At 38.5% G+C, this 27,201-nt stretch overlaps 1 protein-coding gene across 1 annotated transcript in view; it reads left to right on the top strand.

The window, feature by feature from the left end:
- RNF213 (ring finger protein 213) overlaps nt 1–27,201 on the top strand; it is a 183,170-nt gene that overhangs the window by 109,688 nt on the left and 46,281 nt on the right. The window contains exons 24-37 of the mRNA XM_036754786.1: nt 40–204; nt 940–2,098; nt 3,085–3,278; nt 6,221–6,376; nt 8,468–12,067; nt 12,620–12,756; nt 13,049–13,144; nt 13,406–13,524; nt 19,711–19,830; nt 20,377–20,528; nt 21,438–21,591; nt 22,548–22,686; nt 25,514–25,705; nt 25,900–26,045. Coding sequence (XP_036610681.1) covers nt 40–204; nt 940–2,098; nt 3,085–3,278; nt 6,221–6,376; nt 8,468–12,067; nt 12,620–12,756; nt 13,049–13,144; nt 13,406–13,524; nt 19,711–19,830; nt 20,377–20,528; nt 21,438–21,591; nt 22,548–22,686; nt 25,514–25,705; nt 25,900–26,045 — 6,529 coding nt within the window. The remainder of the gene's footprint in view (nt 1–39; nt 205–939; nt 2,099–3,084; nt 3,279–6,220; nt 6,377–8,467; nt 12,068–12,619; nt 12,757–13,048; nt 13,145–13,405; nt 13,525–19,710; nt 19,831–20,376; nt 20,529–21,437; nt 21,592–22,547; nt 22,687–25,513; nt 25,706–25,899; nt 26,046–27,201) is intronic.

The following is a 27,201-nucleotide window of genomic DNA, read 5'->3' as shown; positions in this document are numbered from 1 at the left end:
GTTCTGCAGGAAGAACTATGAGCTTGGTGCATTTTGTAGGTTTCCCTGGATACAGTATTACATTTGCGCCTTCCTGAAAGACATGAAGATAATGAAGAAGTACGTGATTATTCCTTGGAGGAACTGAAGGAACTTCTTAACAAGTTGATGCTGATGTCTGGCAAGAAAGACCAAAATCATGTTGAAGTGGATAAATTCTCAGAGGTTAGAATTCTGTATCATTTAAAGGGTCAAAAAGTGTGTCATTCACTATCTTTGCTGTAGGGAAGGATATACATTTTTAGTTTCATTTCAGGTTGAATGGTTTGGGAAACTGAAAATAATGATTCACATTTTTAATTGATATGAAAAGCAATAGAATATGAAGGCTGCAAATAGTTAAAATGGCTTATATCTCCATGGTGATGTATAGTTGGTCCTTTGTTAGGCAGTTTCCTTTCAACATCTTTTAAATGGATTTTCCCCTTGTTTTCTCAGGGAATATATCTATATGGGAGGTAAATGATTGAGTAGGAAGCCGCTGACAGGAAGGTTAACTTGTTCTGTTCTCTGCTACACTTACTTTATGATTTGGTAGAGAATTCAGAGTGCCCAAAGATTCAGTTGACCATCATTCATGAAAGTCATTTTCTTATATAGTAGTCTCTTGTTTTAATGCAAGTCCATTCTTGGAAGTTGTAAACATTTGACAAATGATATGTTAACTTCCCATCTCCTTGCCTGGAGGGGGCTTATATTAAACTTATTTTGGTTTTAGCTTTTTTTTTTATTTTTCAAATTAGATGAGAAAGATGAAGCCTTTTTAGGGAAAGGGCAAAGCAGCTAAAATATGTGGCAAAGACAGGAATCCTTCCATATTATTTTTAACAATAACAGTGTCAGATTATACTGTCTTAGCATTCTCCTGTAAAAACCACCTTTTATTTTCATCTTCACTAGGTGTTTTATAATATTCAGAGACTTGCCCATGCGTTTATAAACCTTTATGCTGCTGGAAATGTGCTGTTCAGGTCTTGGACAGCTACAGTGTATTGCTCCCCAAAGAGTCAGATTTGCATACAAATGAATTTCTACTTGGAGACTGTAGGACAGCTGACTGGAGTCGGGGAAGTGACTGAAGTCCTGGCAGCCCTGTGTAAGCAGATGGAATTCTTCCTAGGAAACTGGAAAACATTCATGATTGAGAAGCGGACTAAGTACTTTTATCTCAACTATTACACTGCTGAACAGTTAGTTTACCTGTGTGTAGAGCTCAAGAAACAGAAGCCCAGTGAAGCTGCCTTGGCTATGCTATCCTTCATCAAAAAAAATTGTACCAAATATGATGTCTTAAAAATTTTGAGTTCATCTTATGGAGTACCATCCAGACACCACATGGACCAGGTCAGCTTGGACGAATTACAGTTGGTGCTATCCTCCAAGCCAGAGCTGGTGGGCAAGGTCAAGGTAGTGTGGGACTTTTACATGAATCGCATGAACTCCTTCCTACCTAATTGCTTGAGTATCGACTCTCTTGGTCTTTGCTTGACTTACCTGTCAGAGATGGGAGAGGGTCCCACTGAGCGGCATCTTCCACAAGGCTTGCAGGCTGGCCAGCCCAATCTCATCACTTGCCCTCATTCTGATGTGCTGTCTGTGGCCCTGGCTATTTATATGGCGACTCCGCGCCAACCCCTGCCCACCTATGATGAGGTGCTGCTCTGTACGCCTCTGACAACATATGAGGAAGTATCACTGTTCCTGCGCCGTTGCCTCACCCGGGGGTACCGGGGGCACAAGGTGTACAGTCTGCTGTATGCAGATGAACTCAGCTATGAGGTGAGCTGTCAAGTGGAAGAGCTGTTTCAGAACTTGCGTGTGCAGTGCCACAGGGAAGACTATCAGCTGGTGATCATCTGCAACAGTGATAGGGAACACTGTTACATCCCCTCTGTCTTCAGCCAGTACAAAGTCCTTATGACCCCTCAGCAATCTCTCATGGACATTCAGACATATCTGCAAAGTCATTACCAGGTCTCACATCATACCCATTCAGCAGCTTCGGTGTTTAAGGACCGTGTTTGTGTAAAGGTCGTGACTTCCAAGAGAGCGGGCGTTGGTAATGATCTATAACTTTGATTTATACTTTTTTTTTTGAGAAACTAAAGGTGCTTGACCTATTACCTTGGCATATGGTTATATTTTATTTTGCTGATGGAGAAACTGAGGCCCAGAAAGCTTCTAATTCCTTATTCTATAGATTAATACTAGTGATAGAAGACAGTCTCCTCCTTCCCACTCCTGACTCCCAGTGTTTAGTTATTCCTGTTAGCTCATATTGCTTACCTCTTCTGGATGGGACTTTGCCTTTCAAATGATGTTTTCAATCTCTTGCTTATGTAGTAGTATGTCATTCTACTTTCTCATTTATAATCTAAAGAAGACTCTCTAACCCTTCCTGTTAACTGTTACATGCAGCATGGTGTAGTGGAAAGAACCTTGGACTAAGGAAGAAGTCCTGGAATCTATTTCCTGCTCTCTCAGTTTCTTGGTCACTTCAACTTCCTGGGTTAGACCAGATGTTTTCTAAATTTTCCACAGTTCTGACATTTTAGGGTTCTGTTGTTGCCCTCTTTTACAGATGTGGACTATCAGGATCAAAGAAATACTAACTCTTCAGTTACTACTGTGTGCTTTTCTTTTTGCTGACCATTTTGATTTATATAGAAATAGGGTTGATACTAAAATATTTGGTGGAAAAAAAGTTCCAGTTATCTATGACTTCATTCCAATAATGGACAATATTAGAAGCCTTCAATGAATGAAAACCACCCCCACAGAAATGCTTCTTTTGCCACATTGATTTTTTCGATTTATTAAGATCCTTGTTGAGAAAGTAGTATGGTGTACTATGTATATGCAAGAAATTGAAAACTCTAGTTCTATGAGAAGGCTTATCTCAGCTTTTGGCTTGTTATATATAATACCGTGAAGTTTGTGTATAGCTCTGTGTGTTTTGGAATTCTTCTACACACATCTGTTTTCTTTTTTTCATTTTCCCAACAAAATACATGGAGCTCTGATTCATATATTTCAATGTCATAGGAAAATCCCTCTATGTAAAGAGGCTTCATAGCAAACTGGAATATGAAAATTCTGGGGAAGAAGTGCCTTTGAAGACCATTCGATTGATTGAGCCCCAGGTCAATGAAAGCAAAGTGCTAACATCCCTTCTACCTTTCTTGAATGTAAAATACCAGAAAAATCCCATGCTTATCCACCTGGACATCACCTCTTCAGTAAGTGCTTTGTCTTTTAATGCTTTCCGTGGCTGAATAGCTAAGATTTTAGAAACATGAGTGTCCTGCTAAATAGCTTAGCTTTGAGTTTTTTTAATATGCTTTAATTTAATTTTCAGCTCTGAATTCTTTCAGTCTTCCTCCCTCTCCCTCACCCATTGAGAAGGCAAGAAAAATAAAACTCATTACAAATATATAGTCGCATTAGTCATGTACAAAAAAACAAAAGAAAGAAAGAAAAAGATAAGAAAATATTCTTCAATCTGTACTCTGAGTCCATCAGGTCTTTAGATAGCATTTTTTATCATGTATTCTTTGGAATTGTGGCTGGTTATTGTGTTAACCAGAGCTTACTGCCTTTCGAAGTTTATTATCTTTACAATATTGCCATTAATATATGTTATTCTCCTGGTTCTGTGCACTTTATTTTGCATCGGCTCATATAGTTTTCCCAGGTCTTCTGAAACTGTGCCCTTCATTATTTCTTATAGCACAATAATACTCCATCACATTTATAAACCATAACTAGTTTAACCATTCCCCAATATTTGGGCAACCCCTCAGCTTCCAATTCTTTGCCACCACAAATGGAGCTATAGATATTTTTGTTTTTAGATATTAGAGTGTCTTTTGCTATTAGTGTCTCCTTAATCTTTCCTTGTTCTTTTTCCTCATTCTGCCTTCTCCTCCTTACTTCTTGTTTCTCTGTTGAATGAATTATATTATGATATCTAAATATTCTATGTATTCTTCCCTCCTTTGACCAGTTCAGATAAAGTAAGGTTCAAGTATCAGCCACTCCCTCAACTCCTTCCTTCTTGTTTGCATAGATTTCTAATTGTATACCGTGATTGTGAGATGATTTTTCTTGCCTTCTTCCTTTCCCCAACCCTGATTGCATTCTTCTTTCTCCTTTCTATTCTTTCAAGACATAATAGAGCCACTCCCAGGTCTTTTGTTTTTTGTCTTTGTGATCCCTGATGATTATAGTTTTCAGAGGGGACACATCAGAACGCATTTTATTCTTTTTCTGTTTCTCTTGACTTCTGTGTTTATGTATTTTCTATGCAGCTCTGGTGTTTTCATCAGGAATGTTTGGAAGTCCTCTATTTCATTAAAGGGTCTGCATTTCCCCCTGTAATTTTCTCACTTTGGTTAAGTAAGTTATTCTTGATTGAGCTGGTATGCCTTGCTTTTGGGAATACCCTTTTCTAAGCTCTTTGTTCCATTACAGTGATAGCTGCCAAATTGTATATGATCCTAACTGGTTCCTTAGTATCTTACTTCTTTATTTCTGGCTGTTCATGGTATTTTTTTCTTTGACCTGGAAGCTCTGGGTTTGGGAGTTTTCGTTTGGGGTTTCTTTCAGGCAGTGACCAATGAATTCTTTCTGTTTCCATGTGGCCCTCTTTCTAAGAGATATGGATAATTTTATTTTATTATTTCTTTAAATATGATGTCTAGGCTTTCAGGCAGTACAGTGCAACTTAAATTTTCTCTCGATCTATTTTTCAGGTAATTTGTTTTTGTTATGACATAACTTATGTTTTTCTTTTGTGTTTACAGTCTTTTGATTTTGTTTTTTAATATTTCTTGTTGTTTCATGGAATAACAGCCTCTATTGGATCCATTCCAATTTTTAGAGAGTTTGTTGCTTGCACAAGGTTTTATATCACTTATTCAAAACTCTTAATCCCCTTGCCTATTCTTTCTTCCATAGTTCTCATTTCTTTTCTTTTTTTCCTTCTAAGTGCTATCATTTTACTTATAAAAACATTTTTAACTCTTTTTTTTAAAAAAAAAACTCTTCGTCTCTTCTAGGAATTCTAGTTGAATTTATGTCCAAGTTGTATTTTTCTTTTAGCTTTTACTTAGCTTGCTTACTTACATTTAGTTTACTTACTTACATTCTCTTCTTTTGGGTTTATGTCTTGAGTGTCCCTGTCACCATAATACCTCTTTGAGGTAGAATTTGTTTTTTTATTTGCTCACTCTTCTGGCCTAATTCCTGACTTCAGATTTTATCTTAAAACCAGTGTCTTTGTACTTACCAGAGGGTATGTTTGGGTTCTTCTTGCTTTCCCTTACTTGAAGTACTCTAATATTTCAAGGACAGTAGAGACTAGAGCCTTGTATGCTTTTAGTGCTCCCAGAGCTGTTCCAGGGCAAAATCTGATCACTGCCCCTTTGGTGTGAACTCTGCAAGTTCCTTCCCTGGATTTGTGCCTGAGCAGTAGGCCTGTGGGTTTTCCCTGCTTGGAGTTTCAGTAGACTGTTGCTGGACTCAGGTATTATCTGACAGATAGAAAGCTCTACTGATTCAGAGTGATAAAATGTAGACTTCTATTAAGTCTGGAATTCCTGTCCTGGTTGTTCCTTTAGCTTTAATCTTGTCTGTGGATCTGAGACCCTACTTCCTTCCTGGGGTCCAAGCCATGCAGCAGCTGCCTGCTTCTGAACTGGCCACACTCTTAGTATGCAGCCTAAGAACTGCTACCACCCCTAGAATGCCACTGCTAGATACAAGTTACATCCTCAGTGCACCATGCATTTATGACCTAAAACTGAGTAATGGGTGACAGAACTTACATTTGGCACTTTTTCCTGTGCCATGTAGAAGTTTAGGCCTTTCTGTGCTGGATGTGAGACCTCTTCTTGCCCTAGTCGATAGCCCCTACTTGCGCCTCTGACTAGAACCTTCCCCACTGTTAGCAGACCTTTATCTGTCTCCCTGTGCCAACTTGGGCTGGAAAAATTCCCTAAATTTCCTAATTGATTTCCTAATTAGGATGTTATCTGATGGATTTTCTAGGTCTGTTTGGAGGAAGTGGGAGTTTGGGTGGTAGTGGAGTTTGCTGTACTTCTTCCTGCTACTTTGTTATCTTAGATTTACCTCTTTCATAGTTTTTTTTTTTAACCCATGTGATTCTCTGTGTCCTTAGGTACAAACTGGAATTTGGGAATTTCTTTTCAAGCTGCTGATTTTACAGTACTTGATGGATACGAATGGGAAAATGTGGCCTCGACATAAGTGCCATTTATATGTCGTTGAGATCTTGGAAGTGATCTCCGCAGTACCAAAGAGGCCATCAAAGTTGGTAGGTATCCAAAACATTTTGTTGGCATTGCCCTAAGAGGACTTGTTGCCTCCTCCAAATCTGATTGTGTGTTAGGGTTTCCTAATTCCTTTTTCCAGAATGAAATTTGCATTTAATATCTATAAAGTAAAAAAAAATTGTGCAGGAAATTTGTCAGAGAATTTCAAAGCCCAAATATCTTTGTTCTAGTATATAAACTGAAACTTTCTCTGCTAAAAAATCTTGGTCCTAATTTCTTTTGAGTTTTGCCTAATTAGAGTTCTCTTTATGTTTATATTGGATACCATGCCATGCTTGGTATCCTAAGATATCACTCCATTAATAGATAATACATGATTCAGATTTCACTAAACTAGCTAAAATCTACAAAGGGCTTTAGTCCAGTATTTTTGTAGCTTAAAGATTTGAACTTTGTATAACACTAATTGTATAATAAACATTTCCTATTCCATGCATTTATGAAAGAAAAAAACTAAGAGTTATAGGTACTACTAACATTGTACACTCTCTGACAATCTGTGAATGTTTGGGAAAATACCAAGATTTTATTTTAAATTGAATTGGAACTAGCTTACTCAGAAGGGAGCCTTTTTCAAACCATAAAATTTAATATGTAAGAATCAGCTTGATATGATGTACCACTCTTTAGTGTCAAGAAGATCTAGGGTTCAAGTCTTGCTTTGACATGTTAATTGTGTGATGATGAGCAAGTCAACGTTTCATTGACTATAATAATCTCTAAGACAGCATCATTAAAGTAAATTTATTTTTAAAGGCATCTTCTTCATAAAATTTTTTATCTTTCCTTTATTATTTTTACATTACCTTCATTTCTTTTTTAAAATTGCACATTGACTAGCTAGGTGAAAAAAATCCTTCACAACAGATAAGCAAAGTCCGAAAAAGCAAATTCCCACATTGTCCATGTCCAAAGATGTATATCTCATTCAGGATTTTAAGTATTACCTCTCTGGCCAGTTTGGTGGTAGGATTGATATTTGTTCCATGGACTTGTGGTTTATCATTGCATTAATTAGAGTTCTAACATCTTAGCTATTTTTCTTCATAATTTGTTACTGTGTAAATTATTCTCCTAGTTCTACTCTTTTCACTGTGCCTCAGTTCAGAAATGTTTACCCAGTTTCCTCTTACACTGTCTATTTTCTCTTTTCTTATGGCATAATAATACTCCATTTCATTTATATAACACAGTTTGTTTAATCATTCCCCAATAGGTGGTTGTCCCCTTAGTTTTCAGTTTGGTACTGCTACAAAAAGAGATGCTCTCCATATTTTTTACATAGGAGTCTTTTCCTCTAACTTTGATTCCTCTGTAATATAGGTCTGGTAGTACTATTACTGGTTTAGAGGCACTTTAGTAATTTTGGGGGCATAGTTTCAAATCGTTTTCTAGATTACTTGCACCAAGTCTCAGTCCCACCAGCAATGTATCTATCTCCCTTCTTCACCTCCCCCCGATATAGGTTATATGTGTGCAACCATTAAAACACTTCCATATTAGTCATTTTTTATAAGAAGACTCGAGAAAGACTGAAAGAAAGAAAAAGAAAGAGAAAAATAATATGCTTCGGTCTGTATTCAGACAACATCAGTTCTTTCTGGAGGCAGATAGCATTTTTCATAACGAATCCTTTGGGATAGTTTTGGATCATTGTATTGCTGGGAATAGCTAAGTCATTCAGCATACAATATTGCTGTGAACTGTATACATTATTTTCATGGTTCTGCTCACTTCACTTTGTATCAGTTCCTGTAAGTCTTTACAGGTTTTTCTGAAATCATCCTGTTTGTCTTTTCTTATAGCACAATAATGTTCCATTACAATCATATACAACAACTTGTTCAGCCATTCCCCGATTGATGAGCATGTCATTTTCTAAAGAAAGTTTCCACATCATAAATTTCCTGTATTGTTGACATTGCAGTTGCAGAAACCCCTTGCCAGCCTCTACACTTTGGGATACCCCAACCTGTAATTTAAAAAAATGAACTTCATGTTGAAATAATATTAAGGAACTTTTTGAAAGCTGTTTTAAGCATTTAATTTGTGCATTTTGTCTTTTTTTCTAGAATACACATCGCCAACAGTTCAGCTTTCTTGAAATCTTCCCAAAAGTCACATGCAGACCTCCGAAAGAAGTAATATGTATGCCTTTGATTTCTTCTATAAGCGAAACGGAACCAAGAATGGATCGAGAAGTGTTCTGTAGTGAATCCTTCCAGAGACCTTTCCAGTACTTAAAAAGATTCCATCAAGGCCAAAACCTTGATATGTTTCAGTACAAACCAGGCTCCATTGAAGGGACCCCAGAAGAATGCCTCCAGCAATTGCTGATACACTGTGGTATGATGGATCCTTCCTGGTCTGAACTTCAGAACTTTTCTAGGTTTTTGAATTATCAACTCAGAGACTGTGAGGCTTCTCTCTTCTGTAATCCTGACTTTATTGGGGATACTCTGACAGGCTTCAAGAATTTTGTTGTCACATTTATGATTCTCATGGCCAGAGATTTTGCAACTCCGTCGCTCAACATTTCTGATCAAAGCTCAGAGAGGCAGGTTTTCACTATGGATGATATCAATGAAGAAGACATTGCTCCTTTCTGCCTCCGAAAAAGATGGGAATCTGAGCCCCATCCGTATATTTTCTTCAATGATGACCACACATCTATGACGTTTATAGGCTTCCATCTCCAACCCAACCAGAATGGTGGCATTGATGCTATCAGCCACTTGGATGGAAAAGTTATCAAGAGAAATGTCATGACACAAGAATTATACAAGGGATTACTCCTTCAGAGGGTGCCCTTCAATATTAACTTTGACCAGCTATCCAGAAGTAAGAAGCTTGAAATACTTTGTATGGTTTTGGGAATCCAGTGGCCCTTGGACCCTGATGAGACATATGAGCTTACTACAGACAACATCCTAAAGATTCTTGCCATTGAGATGAGGTTCCGATGTGGGATCCCTGTTATAATCATGGGAGAAACTGGCTGTGGTAAAACCAGGCTCATTAAATTCCTGAGTGATCTGCGGCGTGGTGGAATTGATGCTGAGAATATGAAACTAGTCAAGGTCCATGGTGGGACTAGTGCAGCCACAATCTACTCCAAAGTCAGAGAGGCAGAAGCGATTGCTGTTGTCAACAGGACCCAGCATCAGTTTGATACTATCTTATTCTTTGATGAGGCCAATACAACTGAGGCTGTAAGCTGCATCAAAGAAGTTTTGTGTGACAATACAGTAGATGGAGAGCCCTTGTTTGAAGACTCTGGCTTGCATATCATAGCAGCTTGCAACCCATACCGAAAGCACACAGAGGAGATGATCAAACGTTTAGAGACTGCTGGTTTGGGATACCATGTTAAAGCAGATGAGACTGTGGAAAAACTTGGCTCTATTCCTCTGAGGCAGTTGGTTTATCGGGTCCATGCTCTCCCCCCAAGCATGGTCCCCTTGGTGTGGGACTTTGGGCAACTAAACAACACAGCTGAAAGACTTTATATTCAGCAAATTGCCCAAAGACTTGTCCACTCAATGGGAATCACTCAGGAAGATATTCATGTGATCACAGAGATACTTTCTGCTTCCCAGAGTTACATGAGGAAAAGAGATAACGAATGTAGTTTTGTCAGCCTCCGGGATGTGGAGCGTTGTGTGGAGGTTTTCAGGTGGTTTTATGGCCATAGTAGATTGCTCTTGGAGAAGCTGAATGTTTTTCTCCAAGAGTCAAATGTCAACAAAAGCAATTTTGAGAGAGATCCTGTTCTCTGGTCTTTAGTGCTGGCTATTGGAGTGTGTTATCATGCCTCTTTAGAAGAGAAGGAGGCCTATTGGGAAGTTATTTGCAAGCTCTTCCAAGGGCCTTATAGTGACATAAAGACAGTTCAGGATGAAATAAGTCAAATACAGGATCTCTTTCTCAGTGGTGTACCTTTAAGAAAAACAATAGCTAAGAATTTGGCTTTAAAGGAAAATATCTTTATGATGGTGATATGCATTGAACTCAGAATTCCTCTCTTTCTGGTTGGAAAACCTGGAAGCTCAAAATCTCTTGCTAAGACTATTGTGGCAGACGCCATGCAAGGACAAGCTGCTTACTCTGAACTCTTCAGGGAGCTGAAACAGGTACATTTGGTGTCTTTCCAGTGTAGTCCACATTCAACTCCCCAGGGAATCATAGGCACCTTCAAGCAGTGTGCCCGCTTTCAACAAGGGAAGAATCTGCAAGAGTATGTCTCAGTGGTGGTCTTAGATGAAGTTGGGCTAGCAGAAGATTCTCCCAAAATGCCGCTGAAGGCACTGCACCCCCTCCTGGAAGACGGTTGCATTGATGATGATCCCCTCCCTCATAAAAAAGTCGGCTTCATTGGCATCTCCAATTGGGCCCTAGACCCTGCCAAGATGAATCGGGGTATTTTTGTATCCCGGGGAATTCCCAACAAGAAAGAACTTATTGAAAGTGCCAAGGGAATTTGCTGTTCAGATACACTTATTCAAGACAAAATTAAAGATTATTTTGCATCTTTTGCTGAAGCTTATGAAGTAGTGTGTGAGACTCAAGACAAGGAATTTTTTGGTTTGCGTGACTACTATAGCCTCATCAAAATGGTCTTTGCTGTGGCTAAAGCTTCTAATGAAGAGCCTACCCCTCAAGAAATTGCACAAGCAATCCTTCGAAACTTCAGCGGCAAGGATAATATTGATGCATTGGACACTTTTACAGCCAAGTTACCAGAGGCAAGGTGCTCTGAAGAAGTCAGCACCATCCGTCTTATCTGGCAGAACATTTATGGTGATAGTCAGACTAACCAGCAGGCAGATGTTGAATGCCGCTACTTACTTGTGCTGACCAAAAATTATGTGGCTCTACAGATTCTCCAGCAGGCATTCTTCAATGAGAATCAGCAACCAGAGATTATCTTTGGTTCTAGTTTTCCCAAGGACCAAGAGTATACACAGATATGCAGAAATATCAACCGTGTCAAAATCTGCATGGAAACTGGGAAAATAGTAGTGCTCCTAAACCTGCAGAACCTCTATGAGAGTCTCTATGATGCTCTCAACCAATACTATGTTTATCTTGGTGGTCAGAAATATGTGGACCTGGGTTTGGGAACTCATCGTGTGAAATGCAGAGTTCATCCAGACTTCCGCTTGATAGTCATTGAAGAGAAGGAGGTTGTTTATAAACAGTTTCCCATCCCACTCATCAACAGGCTAGAAAAGCACTACCTGGATATCAATACTGTTTTGGAGAAATGGCAAAAGAATATTGTGAAAGAACTCCAGACATGGGTAGAAAATTTCATCAATGTGAATACAGACCAGCCTTTTGCCAAGCACAGTTATAGCCCTTCTGATGTGTTCATTGGTTACCATTCAGACACATGTGCCTCTGTAGTACTACAGATTACTAACAACCTGAGGCAACAGGAGTTGACTAATGAAGTTTATGCCAGGGTATCTGATAAAGCCAAGTACATGCTTCTGAATTGTGCCACACCAGATTCTGTGGTACGGCTATCCAGTTCCAAACTGGGGTCGTTTGCCGCAAAAACTCTTGCACAAAAATACTACTGTGGTCAGCAACATGATTCCTTTGCAGACTTCCTTCAGGACCATCTCCAAAGGATGGATTCAGGGTGTAGCACCATCTTTACAGAGGTGACTTTCTCTTCTCAAATTTCCCTTTATATAAATCTTAAGTTTAAAGATTTTAGATAAATTCATGTCAGTGTTATGTTCCCAGTTGACGGTTTAGGTACGTAATTCAACTCTAACTTAACTGTCAGAGAGGCAGCATGACCGTAGTGGATAGAGTGTTAGACTTGGAGTTGAGTAGACCTGGATTCAAATTGTACCTCTAATACTGGCTGTGTGACCAAGTCCATGGCACTTAACTTGATTTTTGTCTCCTCATTTATAAAATGGAGGTGCTTGACTAGATGGGCTCTACTAGAGTCCCTGCTAACACTTTATCTGTCAACCTATGATCCACATCAATGGGGGATGTGTATTCCATGGAATCTCCTTTTTGAATGTCTACTGTTAGTATCTTCTGTTTATACTAGTTTGAAAAGAAAAAAAATTATTCTTAGGCACTTGGTAGAAACTTGATTAAATTCCATGAAAGTTATTTGTTTTCATGTTCTCAGAATATAAAGCAATGAAACACTACTCGTGGAAAACAAACCAACCTTATTTCCTCTTTTTCAGATCACTACTTTCTCTAGGTTGCTGACTAGCCATGACTCTGAAACATTAGAGACTGAATTACAGGGCCTGGTACAAAAACCTAGGATACTCTGGCTACAGCAGTTTGATACGGAATATTCATTCCTCAAAGAGATCCGGTGGGCATCCCATTCTTTATTGTCATTACAGCTTATGTGTGGCTAGAATAATTGTGGGAAGTGTCTACACATGTACTTGAGCGCAGGAGAATGTGGTGGATTGTACTATAACACTGCTGTTGTCACCTAGAAGTTAGCAGCAATCATAAATATGTTTCTTGGAGCCAGTTGTTTTATAGTAGCAGGGAATGTCCCTTGGCACTTTACTGCTTCAGTGTCCATTGCCGTTATCCGTGCTGCAGATGATTCCTTTTCCAGAACTGAAAACTTAGAAAATTTTCTTTTTCTCTAGGAACAGCTTGGATATTACAACTGGAAACAAAATCCTGATTATTCAGACAGATTTCGAAGATGATCCTAAGAGCGCTCAGCTTATTGCCTCAGCCAAGTATGTTTACATGTCTTGGAATAAAAGGGTCAACTTATTAGAATAATAACATGGAAGAAGAAGGGTATGATGTAGGGGAACAGGACCTATGTTATGTTTCATTAATTTGCTGAAGATGATGAGGAGCTTGCAATTTAGAATTTGTTTGAGAGAGAAGAAATTGTAATTTGGAATAGAATTGTTAACAGGTGTGCCAGGTAAGGTGGTGAATCTATGAATGAATTCCATGAAGATTACTTCATAATTTTTTTTCATTGATAGATATTCAGTTGTAAATGAAATCAATAATTTGCTGTTAGACAAAGGCCCCATCTTTGTCTACTTTATCACAAAACTGTCTCGGATGGAAAGTGGAACTTCTTATGTAGGATTCCATGGAGGTAAGGCCAGTTATAATACTTAAAAATAATATTCTTTCATATAACTTGTAACTACTATCTATGTACATCTTTTCTCCTTGTTGAACATTTTCTATTTGGATTCTGATTTTTTTTCTCATCTGTTGTAAAAATTTTGCTGTTAATTTGCTAAAAGAAATGAAATGCTCACAATTTGGAATTTGTTGGAGAAAACATGGTAACCTTGGGCTTCAGAATCAAAGAATCAGTCAGTGAGCATTTATTAAATATCTACTTTGTGCCCAGTGCTGTGTGAGTGGCTGGGAATACATTGAAAAAAGTGAAATAGCCCTTTCCTTTAAGGAGATTACATTCTCTTAGAGGAGAAATGCTTATATACGTATGTAGGTACATACACAGTGATAAGGTAATTTTGGAGGATCCAGGAAAGACTAAACCTGGAGGAAAACAAGGAATTCTAAAAGATGGAGGAGATGAAGAAGTGTGTTCTACGCGTGGGAGTCAGACAATGGAAAAGCACAGAGATCCAGCAGGGATGGACCCCATTTGTATGAGTGACAAATTACAGGAAGGTATATTAAGAGAGGAAAGGTAAGTTGTGAAGAGTGAGAAATTTATATTTGCTCTTAGAGGTGACAGGGAACCACTGGAGGTTAAATAAGGGGTGACATAGTCAGAATTACACTTCAGGAAAATCACAGTGGCAGCTGTTTTGAGAATGGAAAGATTCATGGATAGAGTGCTGGGCCTGGGCTCTGAGTTCAAATTTGCCTTCAGACACTTAGTAGTAATTTGATCCTAGGCAAGTCACTTAAATTGTTTGCTTCAGTTTCCTCATCTGTGAGATGGGGATAGTAATAGCATCTCCCTCCCAAGGTTGTTGTGAGGATCAGATGAAATAATGGTAAAGCGCTTAGCACATCGTCTGTTACGCAGAGCTTTAAATAGCGCTGCATAAATGTTAGCCGCCACTGCTGTTGTTTCCGTCGTTGTTGGGAGCGTTAAAGAGACTGGTGGAATGCCTTTTCAGTACTCAGAGAGAAAGGTGAAGAGGGCCTGGACTAGGGGAGGGGCTGTGTCAGTGGTGAGAAGAGGACAGGTGTGAGAGATGATATTGTGGAGCTAGAAATGATCATTTGCAGTTGATTAGGTGTGTGGGATGAGAAGAATGAGGAATTGGGAATGACAACAAGGTTGTGAACCTAAGTGACTGGAAGGGTGGTCATGTTCTTGAAAGGAGTAGGGAAATGATTGAGGCCAAAGTCAGCAGCTGCTGAATCCCTGAGGGACGCCGGTTTGGCTGAGCAGCGCCCCTGTCTGTGTGTGGAATGGCCAGTGCTTTATGTAACTGCTTATGATTCAAGGTGCCGTCGATACATGAATTCCTTCCCACAGAAGCGAGGCAAATCGATGGGATCGGATCACTTTATTACTTAGGTATTGAAATCACTAACAGTATTCTCATTTGAGGAGGGGTTTTCCTCTTTAGAAAACAAAACACTTGTTTTAAAAAACGAAATAGGGAAGTTTGAAAGATGAGGGAGTTTTGGTAGAATGATAATGAGTTCTATTTAGGACATGATGAGTTTGAGATATCGACAGGACATCCAGTTTAAAGTAATTCTGTAGGTCGGGTTTGGAGAACCTGCAGAATAGGCAGTTAGTGATGCTTACCTGGAGCTCAGGGGAAAGGGTAGGTCTGTAGATCTGTGAATTATCTCTATAGAGGTGATGATTGAACTCATGTGATTAGATAACCAAGATAGAGAGTAGAGCAAGAGAGATTGCAGGTCAAAGCTGTGGAGGTACACCCTCAGTTAAGGGTTGGGCCGTGGAGGGCGATTTAGACCAAGAAGGAGGACTTTTTGGGTGGTAGGAGAGTAAGAGAGCAGTGTCATGAAAACCAGAGGAGAGGGCATCCAGGAATAGAGTGGTCAGCAGTGTCAAACGCTGCATGGATATTATTGTTTAGTGATTTAGGTCATGTCTGACTCTTCATGACCCCTTTGGGGTTTTCTTGGCAAAGATACTAGAGTAGTTTGCCATTTCCTTCTCCAGCTCATTTTATAGATAAAGAAACTGAGGCAAACAGGATTAAGTGAATTTCCCAGGGTCACACAGCTTGTAAGTGTCTGAGGCCAGATTTGAATTCAGGAAGAGGAATCTTCCTGACTCCAGGACCCGCACTCTATCCATTTCGCCACCTAGTTACCCACTCCCTAGCAGGCATATTAGGAAGAAACAATTCCAGAGTTGCAAAGGACTTCACATACTGTTTAACCCAATCCATTCCTTATCAAAAATCACCTCTTTAGTGTACCAATCAAATCTTCATCCAGCCTTTGCTCGAAATCTAGCAAGAGAACCTGGTATATCCTAAAATGCATCATTCCACTTAGGTCAACTCTGATCGTTAGGAAGTATTTCTCTCTTTTAAGAACTTTGATCTGCTTCTATGAGCTTCTTCACTGCTCCTGGTTCTGTCTTCTGAGGCTGAGCAAAATAAGTCTAGTCCCTTTTGCATGCAACAGTCCTTAATATTATCTGACAAGTGTCATGTGTCCCTTAAGTCTCCTTTATTCCTGGCTGACCAGCCTTGTATCTCTTTCAGATGAACTTCTTATATATGTACGTACACACACACACACACACACACACGTACATACACACAGAGGGGTGGTGGTAGAGAGCGCAAGCTGAAGGCTGCTCTCAAAACTTAGGTCCCAAACCCGCCTGTCTCTGTTGTCACTCAGACCACACTCCTCTGTCTGGTCCATAAGAGCCGCCCGAGTCTTTGTCAAATGCTTTTTTTAAAGACTGATTTATCAGAATGACATGACCTGTTATAAAAGTGTGCTGGCTCTTTGTGATCACCATTTCTTTTTCTGATTGTTCACCAACTGTCCTTTTAATAATAGGTTAAAAAATTTTTCCAAAAATCAAAATCAAATTCACTGCCTAATGATTTGTAGGCTCTTCTCTTGCTTTCTTTTTTCTTGTAAATTAGGACATTTGCCCACTCCAGTCCTTTAATACTGTAACAATATCCTCTGATATTTTGAAGATCACTTATAGATGTATTTCTGCATCGCAGAAACAGAGAAACATCAAGCCCTGTGTTGTACTGAGGACCAGCACAGTTTCTAGATCTGTTTCTGAAATAATGCTGGTGGGAATAGAATGAAAGGATGTTAACATCCCTCACAGGCATGCTTTGATTACCAATGTCACTGGGCTTCTTGGCAGAGCTGCGTGCAAAGTATTTGAGTAGACCAAGTGGCATGTAGTTGGTTATGGACACTGTGATGTTTTGTCCCAGATTTAAGGCCAGCCAGTCTATTAGGTAGGCATATGGGTCATCACGTCATTCAGAATTTTCATCGCAGTAGTACAGTAGTGTAGAAGAGAAAAGACCAGATATTGTATAAAAGCATCTAGTTGCTACTTTTCAGCTTAATGTGAATGTTTCAGAGATTTTACCAAAGGAAACAGTGGAAATTGGAGCATTTTTGATCTGCATTAGCTGAGTTTACACGGTTGGCAAAACAGCCATTTTATACTAAGGACGCTTAAAATTTTATGGTAAAACCAAACTTAGAGAAAAGATGATATTGGGAAACAATGGAGGTATAGCAGTTATACGAGTTCCTGCTCTATATGGAAGAATGTAAAAGCTTTCAGAAACTGCTACTATAATTCTGGATGAATGAATGAACATTTATTAAGCCCTTAGCATGTAACAGGCAACATGTTTGATAAAGTATAGGTCAATAACAAATCCACTTACATGAAATACTATAGCAGAAATTTACTTTAAATGTTAAAAGGTGAAGCCAGTGTTTGCCATTAGTTGGAAGAGAATGCTGGAGCCTCCAGTCAGAAAGAAGTTTGTAATTATCTGGCACTTAACCTGGGAAGCTAAATAGGAAATGGTATGTGCTTTTTTAGCTTTTCCAGTAGTCACTTAAGACCAGTCACTGACACACAGTCTTAGCAGCTCCATGTCTAAGAAATGTGCAGCTTGGCTGTTCCAAATAAGAAACAGTGGTCATTGAACTTTGCAAGCATTTGAACTAGATAGGAACAACAACAAATCTGAAGTTCTGATACAGTTGAAAAAAAAAGCAAAGATTACTGCCAGTTCATTGACTACCCTGAAATATAGTTTATCCTGATTAATTTTTGTGCAAGAAAGAACCTAAATCCCGGTTCTCCTAAGGAAAGGGGTGCTCTGGCAGAAAGGTACATTGCTTTTGGAGGAGAAGGTGTACTCCAAAGTGCTCTAATGAGAGTAGGATTCTTATATTATTATTTTGGTTGGCCTCACTGAAGCTGGCTGATTTGCATGTCAGAGACCAGAGCAAAATATTGAATTTTTTTTCAGGGGGCGGTGTTATTATTAGAGAGAAAAAGCAAGCTCGTGTTAGACAAAATATTATTTGGGGGTTTTGCATATAAGGAAGAAAAACAATCTGGTGGCAGACAAAATGTTATTTGGGAGACAGCAGTAACTGACCTAAGAAAAATGTTGTCACTGTTTTTCTGTGAATATGTTTTATTTATAAGCTTACAGCCTTATTTAAGGGGAGACTATCATGATGGCCTCAAGACCAGCAGGCCTAATCTTAGAACAAGGTGAATAGCATTTCTCATCTTGAGTTCTTTGTAACTGTGATGGGTCATCGTGTTAATCAAAGTTTCTAAGTCTTTCGTAGTTGGTTATTTTTACAATATTGCTGTTATTGTGTAAATTGTTCTCCTGAAACATTGTATGTAGTAATAACAATATTGTAACAATGATCAACTGTGAAAGACTTAGAAAGACTTAGCTACTCTTATCCACATATTCTAAGACAGTTCCAAAGGACTCATGATAGAAAATGCTATTTCCAGAGAAAGAACTCATAAACTCTGTGTGCATTTTGAAGCATATTGTTTTTCGTTTTCCTTTTCTTGCCTTTTTTTTGCAACATGGCTAAGAGATATATGTTTTGTCTGATTTCACATGTATAATGGGTATATTTCTTGCCTTCTTATTGGGGTGAGGGGCTGGAGGGAAAAGGAGAATTTGGAACTCAAAATTTTTGAAATGAATGTTTAAAATAAAAGGTTTTTTTTTTATTAAAGGGAGAACGCTTTAAAAAAGGTAAATTAGTCTCTTGGTTTGGCTCACTTCACTTTGCATCAGTTTATCCAAGTCTTCCGAGATTTTTCTGAAACCATCCCAATCATCATTTTGTTTAGCACAATAGCATTCAATCACATTCATATATCAAAACTTGTTCAGCCATTCCTTAATTGACGAGTATCCCTTTATCTTCCAACTCGTTGCCAACACAAAAAGGGCTGCTAGAAATATTTTTGTACATATGGGTCATTTTCCTTTTTCTTTGATCTCTTTGTGATACAAGCCTAGTAGCAGTACTGCTGGGTTAAAGGGTATGCACAAAAAGCTTTTTGGGCATAATTCCAAATTGCTTTCTAGAATGGTTGAACTAGTGACATCAATTTTAATATTAATTAGCTTTCATTGCATAGAATTGGGATTTTTACTATACATCCAAAACAAGTAATGTGGCTCTGTCAGTAACTATAGCGGTGTTTGGGTTTGAAACTTAAGTAATGCCCTTTGGGGAGATAGTGGGAGGTCGGTTCAGACTCCTCTAGTTGCATTGGTGTGGAACCTCCGGTACCTGTAGATGAGGAAACCTACGCTAGCAGTGAGTGTTCTGTAACTTACAGTCATAGAGCAGGACTTAGTCATCTTTGTGTCATGGATGCCTTAGGCAGTCTGGTGACCGTTGTAGACTCCTCAGAACAATGTTTCTAAATGCTAGGATTACAAGGGAAACAATTATGTTTAAATACAGTTACCAAAACATTTTTTAAACCCATAAGTTCATGTACTCCAGAACTTTTGTTTTAAAGAGCTGCTTGGGGTACTAAGAAATTAAGGAACTTTCTCAGAGTTACATAGCTAGCAGGTATCAGTCAGGACTTGAACATAGGTCGTCTTGACTTTGAGGCCAGCTTTCTGTCTACTCTCCCATACTGCCTTGCTGCCATAGTAGAATAATACATATATAACTACGGATTGAACATCAAGCAGTTAGAAAATTCTAATTTGCTGTTGATCTTAGGTACCTGAGTGAGGATAGAGATTAAGAAAGCTCAGTGACACTGTCTGGGTTATATTCTCTTTCCTAGGCCTTTGGCACTCTGTGCATATTGATGACCTACGAAGACCTACCATTATGATTTCTGATATGACTATTTTACAAAATGTCTCAATCAGCCAGCTGTTCAAGCCGGCGGACATATGTGAATGTAAGTCACCTGCTAAAGTCTCAAGAAGAAGTTTGAGTATGTATGAATGTACAAGAACAATATTAGGATGATAATTCAGACCTGTGGAAATGTTGGTGGCAGATAGTATGCCCCTGACATTGATTATTGGGAGGCTTGCATTAGAGAGGATATGCCAAGACCCATTTCACTTGATTCCTCTCTGCTTTGGAAAACATAGCAGAGCATGTTTAAAGAATTCAAGTTCACATATAAAGGATTGACACAATGGGGTCTTTAGCTAATTTGTACTATACCATGAAAAGGTTTTTAGCATATTCTGGGTAATTGCTATCAGTTTGTGAGTCACCAGTAGTGTCACTAGCATATTAGATTGAATGATGAGTCTCTAGCTGACCTGTTTTGGCATTAACAGAGTCAACACAATTTGAAGACCCCAATTGAAGTCAGATCCCTCAAAGGAAACAAGAAACCAGGGCTTGAGGCCCTTTGCCTTAAGAGAAAAGTACTGCTTTTCCTATTTCTTCTACTGTTAGAGAACTGAGTTGTTTCCTCTTCTCATTGTAGCTGTGCAGCCCATGGCAATGGAGGTGGAGCCTGAGGCAGAAGCAAACAATGAAGAGGACATTGAAATGGAGACTGATGCAGTATCTTCTGGTGAAATGGAGGTGGAAAACTCTGAGGTGGAAAAAGAAATCTCAGAAATGGAAAAAACTAAAGTGAGCTCAGGGTCTCTTGTCTCCTTTTGTTCTGCTGATCTTAGCTGCATCTAATCCCTCTGAATTGGAGGTGTTAGCATAATAATATACATTTTTTCCTTTGCTGTGCCTCTTCCATACAGTTGATTTAAAGTATGGTACAAATGGGCTCAAAGTTTTGGGTTCTGTTGCCTTGTGTTTATGCCAGTAATAAGGGAAACCGAGAATGGTATGGTTGCATCCAGCACAAATTAATTCACCATCACTATAATAATATCTTGAAGTACATTCCCTACTAATGGTCAGTAATATTATCTTTATGTGGTAAAAATGACATTTAACAGCCTTAGGATTCTAAAATGCAGAGCTTTCTTTCAATCAACAGGTATTTATTAAGCACTAGGGATTAAGTAAAGGTAAAAGGTCCTTGCCCTCTAGGAATTCACATTCTAACGGAAGAGAAAATGTATAAATAAGTGATTCTCAGAGCACTCAGGGTAAAACTATTCTCATGATAATACTAAAATGTTTTAATTTCTAATATATGTCAGTAGGAATAACTCACATAAAAAACTTTTGGGGATCCTCAGTAATTTTAAGAGTGTAAAGGGGTCCTGAGACCAAAAAAATTTGAGAACCCCCAATGTAAATAATGAGGAACAAACAAGATATAGAGTAGATGGAATTAAACCTACTGAAGGTGGGATTTGGCTTGAGTTTTGAAGGAAGCCAGAGTATCTAAGAAGCAGGGCAACGAAGAGAAGAGTAATCCAGGCATAGGAAATAAGAGATGGAGTATTGTGTTAGGGGAAGAGTGTTATGCTAATGTAGCTGGATCATAGATTGTATGGAAGGTTATAAGAGGACTGCAAAGGTAGCTGTCTTTTCCATGAGAGTGACATATGACTTGTCTTGTTTCTCTGAGTACAGGAGCATACCCAGGTCCTGGATACCACCAGCCTTCTTAGAAGCTGTGTACAGAGTGCTGTGGGAATGTTAAAAGACCAGAATGATGCTTTTAAACGTGCTACAAGGAGAGTAGAAATTCTTCTCAGCCTCTTAACTGAAGATGATGATATGAAAGGTATGTGAGTTACTTCCACCCTGTTTTTTTCTCCTTTTACTCAAATAGGTTTGTAGGCTCTAATTTGGCAGCATTTAAAAAAATTATTAAATACCTGCTATGTAGCAGGAGTTATGTAAGTGCTTTGAAAATACTACTGTGTTTGCTCCTTACAGCTACTCAGGGAGGTAGGTTCTATTCTTATCTGCATTTTACAGTTGAAGAAACTGAGGAAGACAGAGATTAGATGACTTCTCCAGAGTTACATAGCTAGTAGTGTCATGGGCCATGAGATCTTCCTGACTACAGACATAGCACTCTATCTACTTTGCCATCTAACTGCCTCCAAAATATGTATGTATGTGTGTGTGTGTGTGTGTGTGTGTGTGTGTGTGTGTGTGTGTGTGTAAAACACTGGATAGTTTGATGTTAAAATCATTATATATACTTGGTATTCCTCATTTGAGCCTCACCACAACCTTAAGAGGTAGGTGCTATTATCATTCTCATTTTACAGATAAGGAAACTAAGGGGAAACAGAGATTAAATGACATGTCCAGGGCTGGATTTAAACTTATGTCTTCCTGAATCTGCATCAGTATTCTATCCTTTGTGCCACTGTGCTGTGTACTTGTGGTTCTCTACTCTTAGTCTTTAAAGGAGTGGAAAACCTCAATAAATGCAGCAGAGAAACTAGCAGAAATTCTTTGTGGTTTGACTAAACCAAGTTCTAGGCACTCAAATTACTTATCGAATGAAAATTTGGTTGGTTGGTTGGTTGGTTGGCACTCAAATTACTTAATGAAAATTTGGTTGGTATGGCATCTTTAACACTAAAATGCAGCATTTTTATTAAGCACTTTTCTTACTGATAGTTTTTAGTACAGATTATCTAAACAAGCACATTGGAAAGACTTTTTAGAAACTAAATCTGATAGTCACAGAATTTTTAGATTCTGATTCTTTTCTATTTGCAGCCTCTTTTTTACAGGTTTTCAAGGCTCGTCTGTACTCTCTTTTGAAGAAACAAGAAGAAAACTATTTCCACAATGGGAATCAATGGGTGATAAGAGAAGCTTCCAATCAGAATGCCCTCCAGGAGGCAGGAACCTTCAGGTATGGATGCTTTAAAGGAGCTTTGCAAGAAAATGTAACAAACCAAGGGATATAGAGCTAGAAGACCTTGAAGACCATCAGTTCCCATCACACTCATCCTTAAACGAGGATCTGAGTCCCAAGGATGTGAAATTCACCCAGGCAGCAAGTAGCAAAGTTGGTATTGGGATACCCACTAAACCACACAACCTGTATGGTTTAGGCCTCTGGTGGTGTAGTGGTTGGAGCACCAGACCTGGAGTCAGGGACACCTTGAGATCACACGCAGCCTCGCACACTTACTAGCTGTGTGTTAGCAAGTACTACTGCTGCTGTTATTATTATTGCCATTATCATTAATCTTTCTGTGGAGAGGCATGTCTAGGGTGGCAGTTTCAGGCACTTCCGTAGTTAGTGCCCTCTTTAATCGTGAATGCTTGATGTGGCATCTCTAAAAGCACAAAGGGCAGAAATTCAAAGCTTTCAAAATCAGTTTTTAGTTGGTGTCTTACACCATCCCTTCTCTTAAAGCATCCAGTATCTCCGTTTCATACATCAAGAAAATAATCTGAAGAGAAGTACTATTTTCCTCGGTCTTTTTTGTGAGGCGTGAGTGGAATCCCATTCCAAAACCACGGATCTTCTTCTTTGTACTCTTCCATTAAACCTGACTTTCAGTCATCTAGGGTTCCTTTCGCTTCTTGGAGAATGTAGTCCTGTCATCATTAGTCACCATCTCAGTGATCAGTAGGAGAAAAAATATTTAAAATGATTAAAAACATAAATAGTAGATTTATAAATGCGGATTTATTTTCTCTGATTTTTTGTTTTTCTGCTGATGCTCAGTCTCATGAGTATGTGTATAGATGTTGTTGCCATTTAGCTTATAGTAACCCATCTCTGTTTTTGATAGAACTAAGAGATAAGTTGTGAGGGAGATGTGGTTCTTCTCCATATTGTCAACCTCAAAAAGTTAAATAGTGTCTCATTTTTACTTCTCATTTTAATTCATTATGAGTCTGACTTTATCTTGACCTGGCAACCTCTGCTTTACTAAGGAAGGCATACTGTCTAGAACAAGAAAAGGTTATAGTCCCTTTATACTTAGCTTAATCAGACTACATCTGGAGTCTGGGATACAATATTTTAGGAAGCTAGTGAGCCTCCAAATGAGAGCATACACTGATCACTAGTACAAATTTGCCATAGGCCACCAGTTAATGTTTCTAATGGACTCTTCTCAAATCATGTACACCTTTATTTTGCATTATTCTTGGGGCCATAGGATTTACCTTTGGAAAGGATCTTTGAGATCTGTTAGTGCAATCTTTTTACTTTGATAGATTAGGGAACTCCTTAGCTCTTCCCCCCCACCCCAGTGCCTGCATTTAAGAATGGGATTAAGAATTAGGAAATGTAGGTTCAGAGCCTAGGTCTGTGACTTAACTAGCTCTGTAACCTTAGAAGCAAATCATTTAACCTTACTTACTCCTTAGTTTCCTCATCTGTGAAATGACAATGACTCATAAAGTGTAGAGATTAAGTGAGAGAATGAATTATAAAAGCACTTTAGGGACTAGAGTGTTTTGTCCTCATGAGGTGGTCGCACGATGATTTTTGATAACCTTGAGATGGATATATTGGATTTTCATTCTCCCATCAGAACGTTGACATTAATTGTGTCTAGCCATTGTTACCCAGTGGTTCAACCAAAAAATAGATCCAGCTTCTCCACCGTATCCTTTTCAGTAAGTTTGACCAAGTCCCATGAGTGTCCTTTCCTCATCTAGTTAAACAAGTACTTGTTAAATATTTATTGTGTGTCAGGCACTATGTTTGGACATTGGAAATATGAAGACTAAAGTGGCTGCCCCTGAGGAGCTTACATTTTACGGGCTGAAACAACATATAAATAGATGGGTAAATAAAAACTGTCTACAAAGTAAATACAGAGTAATTCCAAGGGATGATACAAGAACACAGACAACTGCAGGGGGCTTGAACTCATAAGACATTAAGTTACTTGCTCCAGGAGTCATTTGTCCAGATAAAGAATTTGGTCTTTTGAAAAAATAATTTTGCAACCAATTGTGACTTGAAGTTTTTTAAATTTCGTATTTCAATTAATGAGCATTTATTTTCTCCCTCTCATCAATCCCCAATTGAAAGGAAAAACAAAATTCTTATAACAAATTTGCATAGTCAAGCAAAGTAAATCACCACGTTGTCAGTGCTTAAAAATGTTTGTCTCATTCTGTGCTTGAGTCCTTTACTTCTGTGTCAGGAGAAGTTTATCTTTAGTCCTCTAGAATCATGAATGGTCATTGTGTTGTTCAAAGTTTGTAAGGCTTTCAAAGTTGTTTGTCTTTACAGTGGTGTTACTCTTGTACAGAATGTTCTCCTGGTCTGTTCTCTTCACTTTACAAAAGTCCATAGAAATCTTACCAAGTTTCTCTTTCTCAAAACTTTTTTCAAAGTTTTTTGACTTTATAGTGTTTTGCTATTGAATAAATTGTTCTCTTGGTTCTGCTCGTTTAACTCTGTATCAGTTCATACAAGTCTTTCCAAATTTCTCTTTCTCTTTAATTGTTTCCTATGGCATAACTAATTTTGACTTATTGAATGCTGAACTGAATTACACTCTAGTTCTGCCCCTCATCTTCAAAAGACTCTTTTCCTCTGTGGAAAAATGCTGATCCTAATCTGAGTTTCCAATCTCTCATCTGTATTATAGTAACTGGTTGACTAATGGCCACAGAAAGTTTTAATGGCACTACTGAGTGATAGTTATATCATTCTCCCTCTCTTCCCCCCACCCCAGATTTATCTTTTTCTCTTCTTACCACAGGCATACCTTGTGGAAACGGGTCCAAAATGCTGTGATACCTTTACTGGCTGCTGTGGTATCCTTTATTGACAGAGATTGTAACCTTGAGTTGTTAGTCTGCCCAACCTCTCCACCATGGGTGAAGGCTCTGTGGATGTTTGTTTTCCAGGACCTTAAGTTTCTGAACATACCTCTCATGCTCAACAATACTAGGTAAGTTCTGGAATGCAGTGTTTAGACAGTGTAGTAGTTTGTTTTTGTTATCCTCTCACCTTTCTCATTGGTTGGCATAGAAGGGAATTGAGAACAGTGATAGAAGATATAAGAATCAAAATTCCTTTTTTCTTGCATCTTTGTATGGCACTTTTTACTGATTGTAGTCCCTGTCCTCATTTGCTTTGCTATAGTTTGAAGGCAGAGATGGCACCCATCATGGTCCAGAACTATATGAAGCTATCGGAAAATGTTTCAAATGATGTCCCTTTCTCTTGGAGAATCAAGGACTATTTGGATGAGATTTGGATACAAGCTCAGTACATCACAAATACTGAAGGTGAGGTCAAATCGTCTTTGGCACAGACAGGTTGGATTCTTTTTCATCAAGGAAAAGTTATGTCAGAGAGGAACTGCTGTGAAGTTGGTTTTAGAACTAAGCACTCTGGTGTTTCTAACAAGCTCCTTACCTTTTAATCTCCAATCAAATCTTCTAAAACCCAGGACCCACAGTATAGCAGGGACTGGCAAACTATGGCACATCAGCCAAAAATGGAAGTTGTGATTTAATTTTAGGGGCATAAAGGGTAGAATTTTGTGGGGAGGCAGAAAAGCAAGAACATGTAGAGTAGGAGATGATAGACTTTACTCTGCTGGCCCTTCTTTCTTCATTAGCTATTCTCATTCCAGGGACCCTGGAGTATTGTGAGCACAGACCGTTCCTGACAGTGTTTGCCTATATTAAGAGTGCCTCTTTCTCAGTTTAATTCAGCTAAACAGTGCCTTTAAAATTCCTCCTTAGTTTCCTAGCCTAAATTAAAATTCTCTCTCTGACCTCTTGTGCTCAAAATTTCAAAAAGCTACACAAACAATAAATGCAAGTTGTTCTTTTAAAAATTTAGGGATAGGGACTAAATCTGTGATTTCATTGGTAGAGGGAACTGCTCCTCTAGCAGTGTAGATTAGCACATTCTCAGCAGCTTAAATTCTGAACTTTAAATTCGGCAACATAAACACTGAAAGGTAAGTGACCTACCTAGCATCAGACAACAGAACTTGAATGCAGGTTTTTCTGGCCTCCTTGCCAGCTTGCTAGTCTTTATGCCAGGGCGCCTTAAAACATTTTTTAAAAAATTTGTTGATGCATTTTATTTGACAAACTAGACTTTTCCCCAGAAAGACCCAAACAAGTCCCTTAACAGGGTGCATTCCTAAGAGAGAAATTATTTTATTCATTCTTTAGAAAAAGGAAGAATATATCCTTTTAGTTATTTAGACTATTATGTAGTTAAGAATTTCTAGTAAGACTACATCTAATATTCATAAGTGTCTGATTGTTTATGGATTTTGTATTTTATTGTGACATAGTGATTTACAAAGAAACTTAGTGATTCTATTAAGGTTATTGTTTACCATTGGGGTATGAATAAAACCTAGTATTTTCAGGAGAAAAAAAAAGTATTAGCATCAAAATTTGACCGGAGTTCTGTTGCCTC

This window comes from Trichosurus vulpecula, chromosome 4 (assembly GCF_011100635.1).
Source record: "Trichosurus vulpecula isolate mTriVul1 chromosome 4, mTriVul1.pri, whole genome shotgun sequence".
In the NCBI taxonomy this organism is placed as follows: domain Eukaryota; kingdom Metazoa; phylum Chordata; class Mammalia; order Diprotodontia; family Phalangeridae; genus Trichosurus; species Trichosurus vulpecula.
This window is presented reverse-complemented; position numbering and strand designations above follow the sequence as displayed.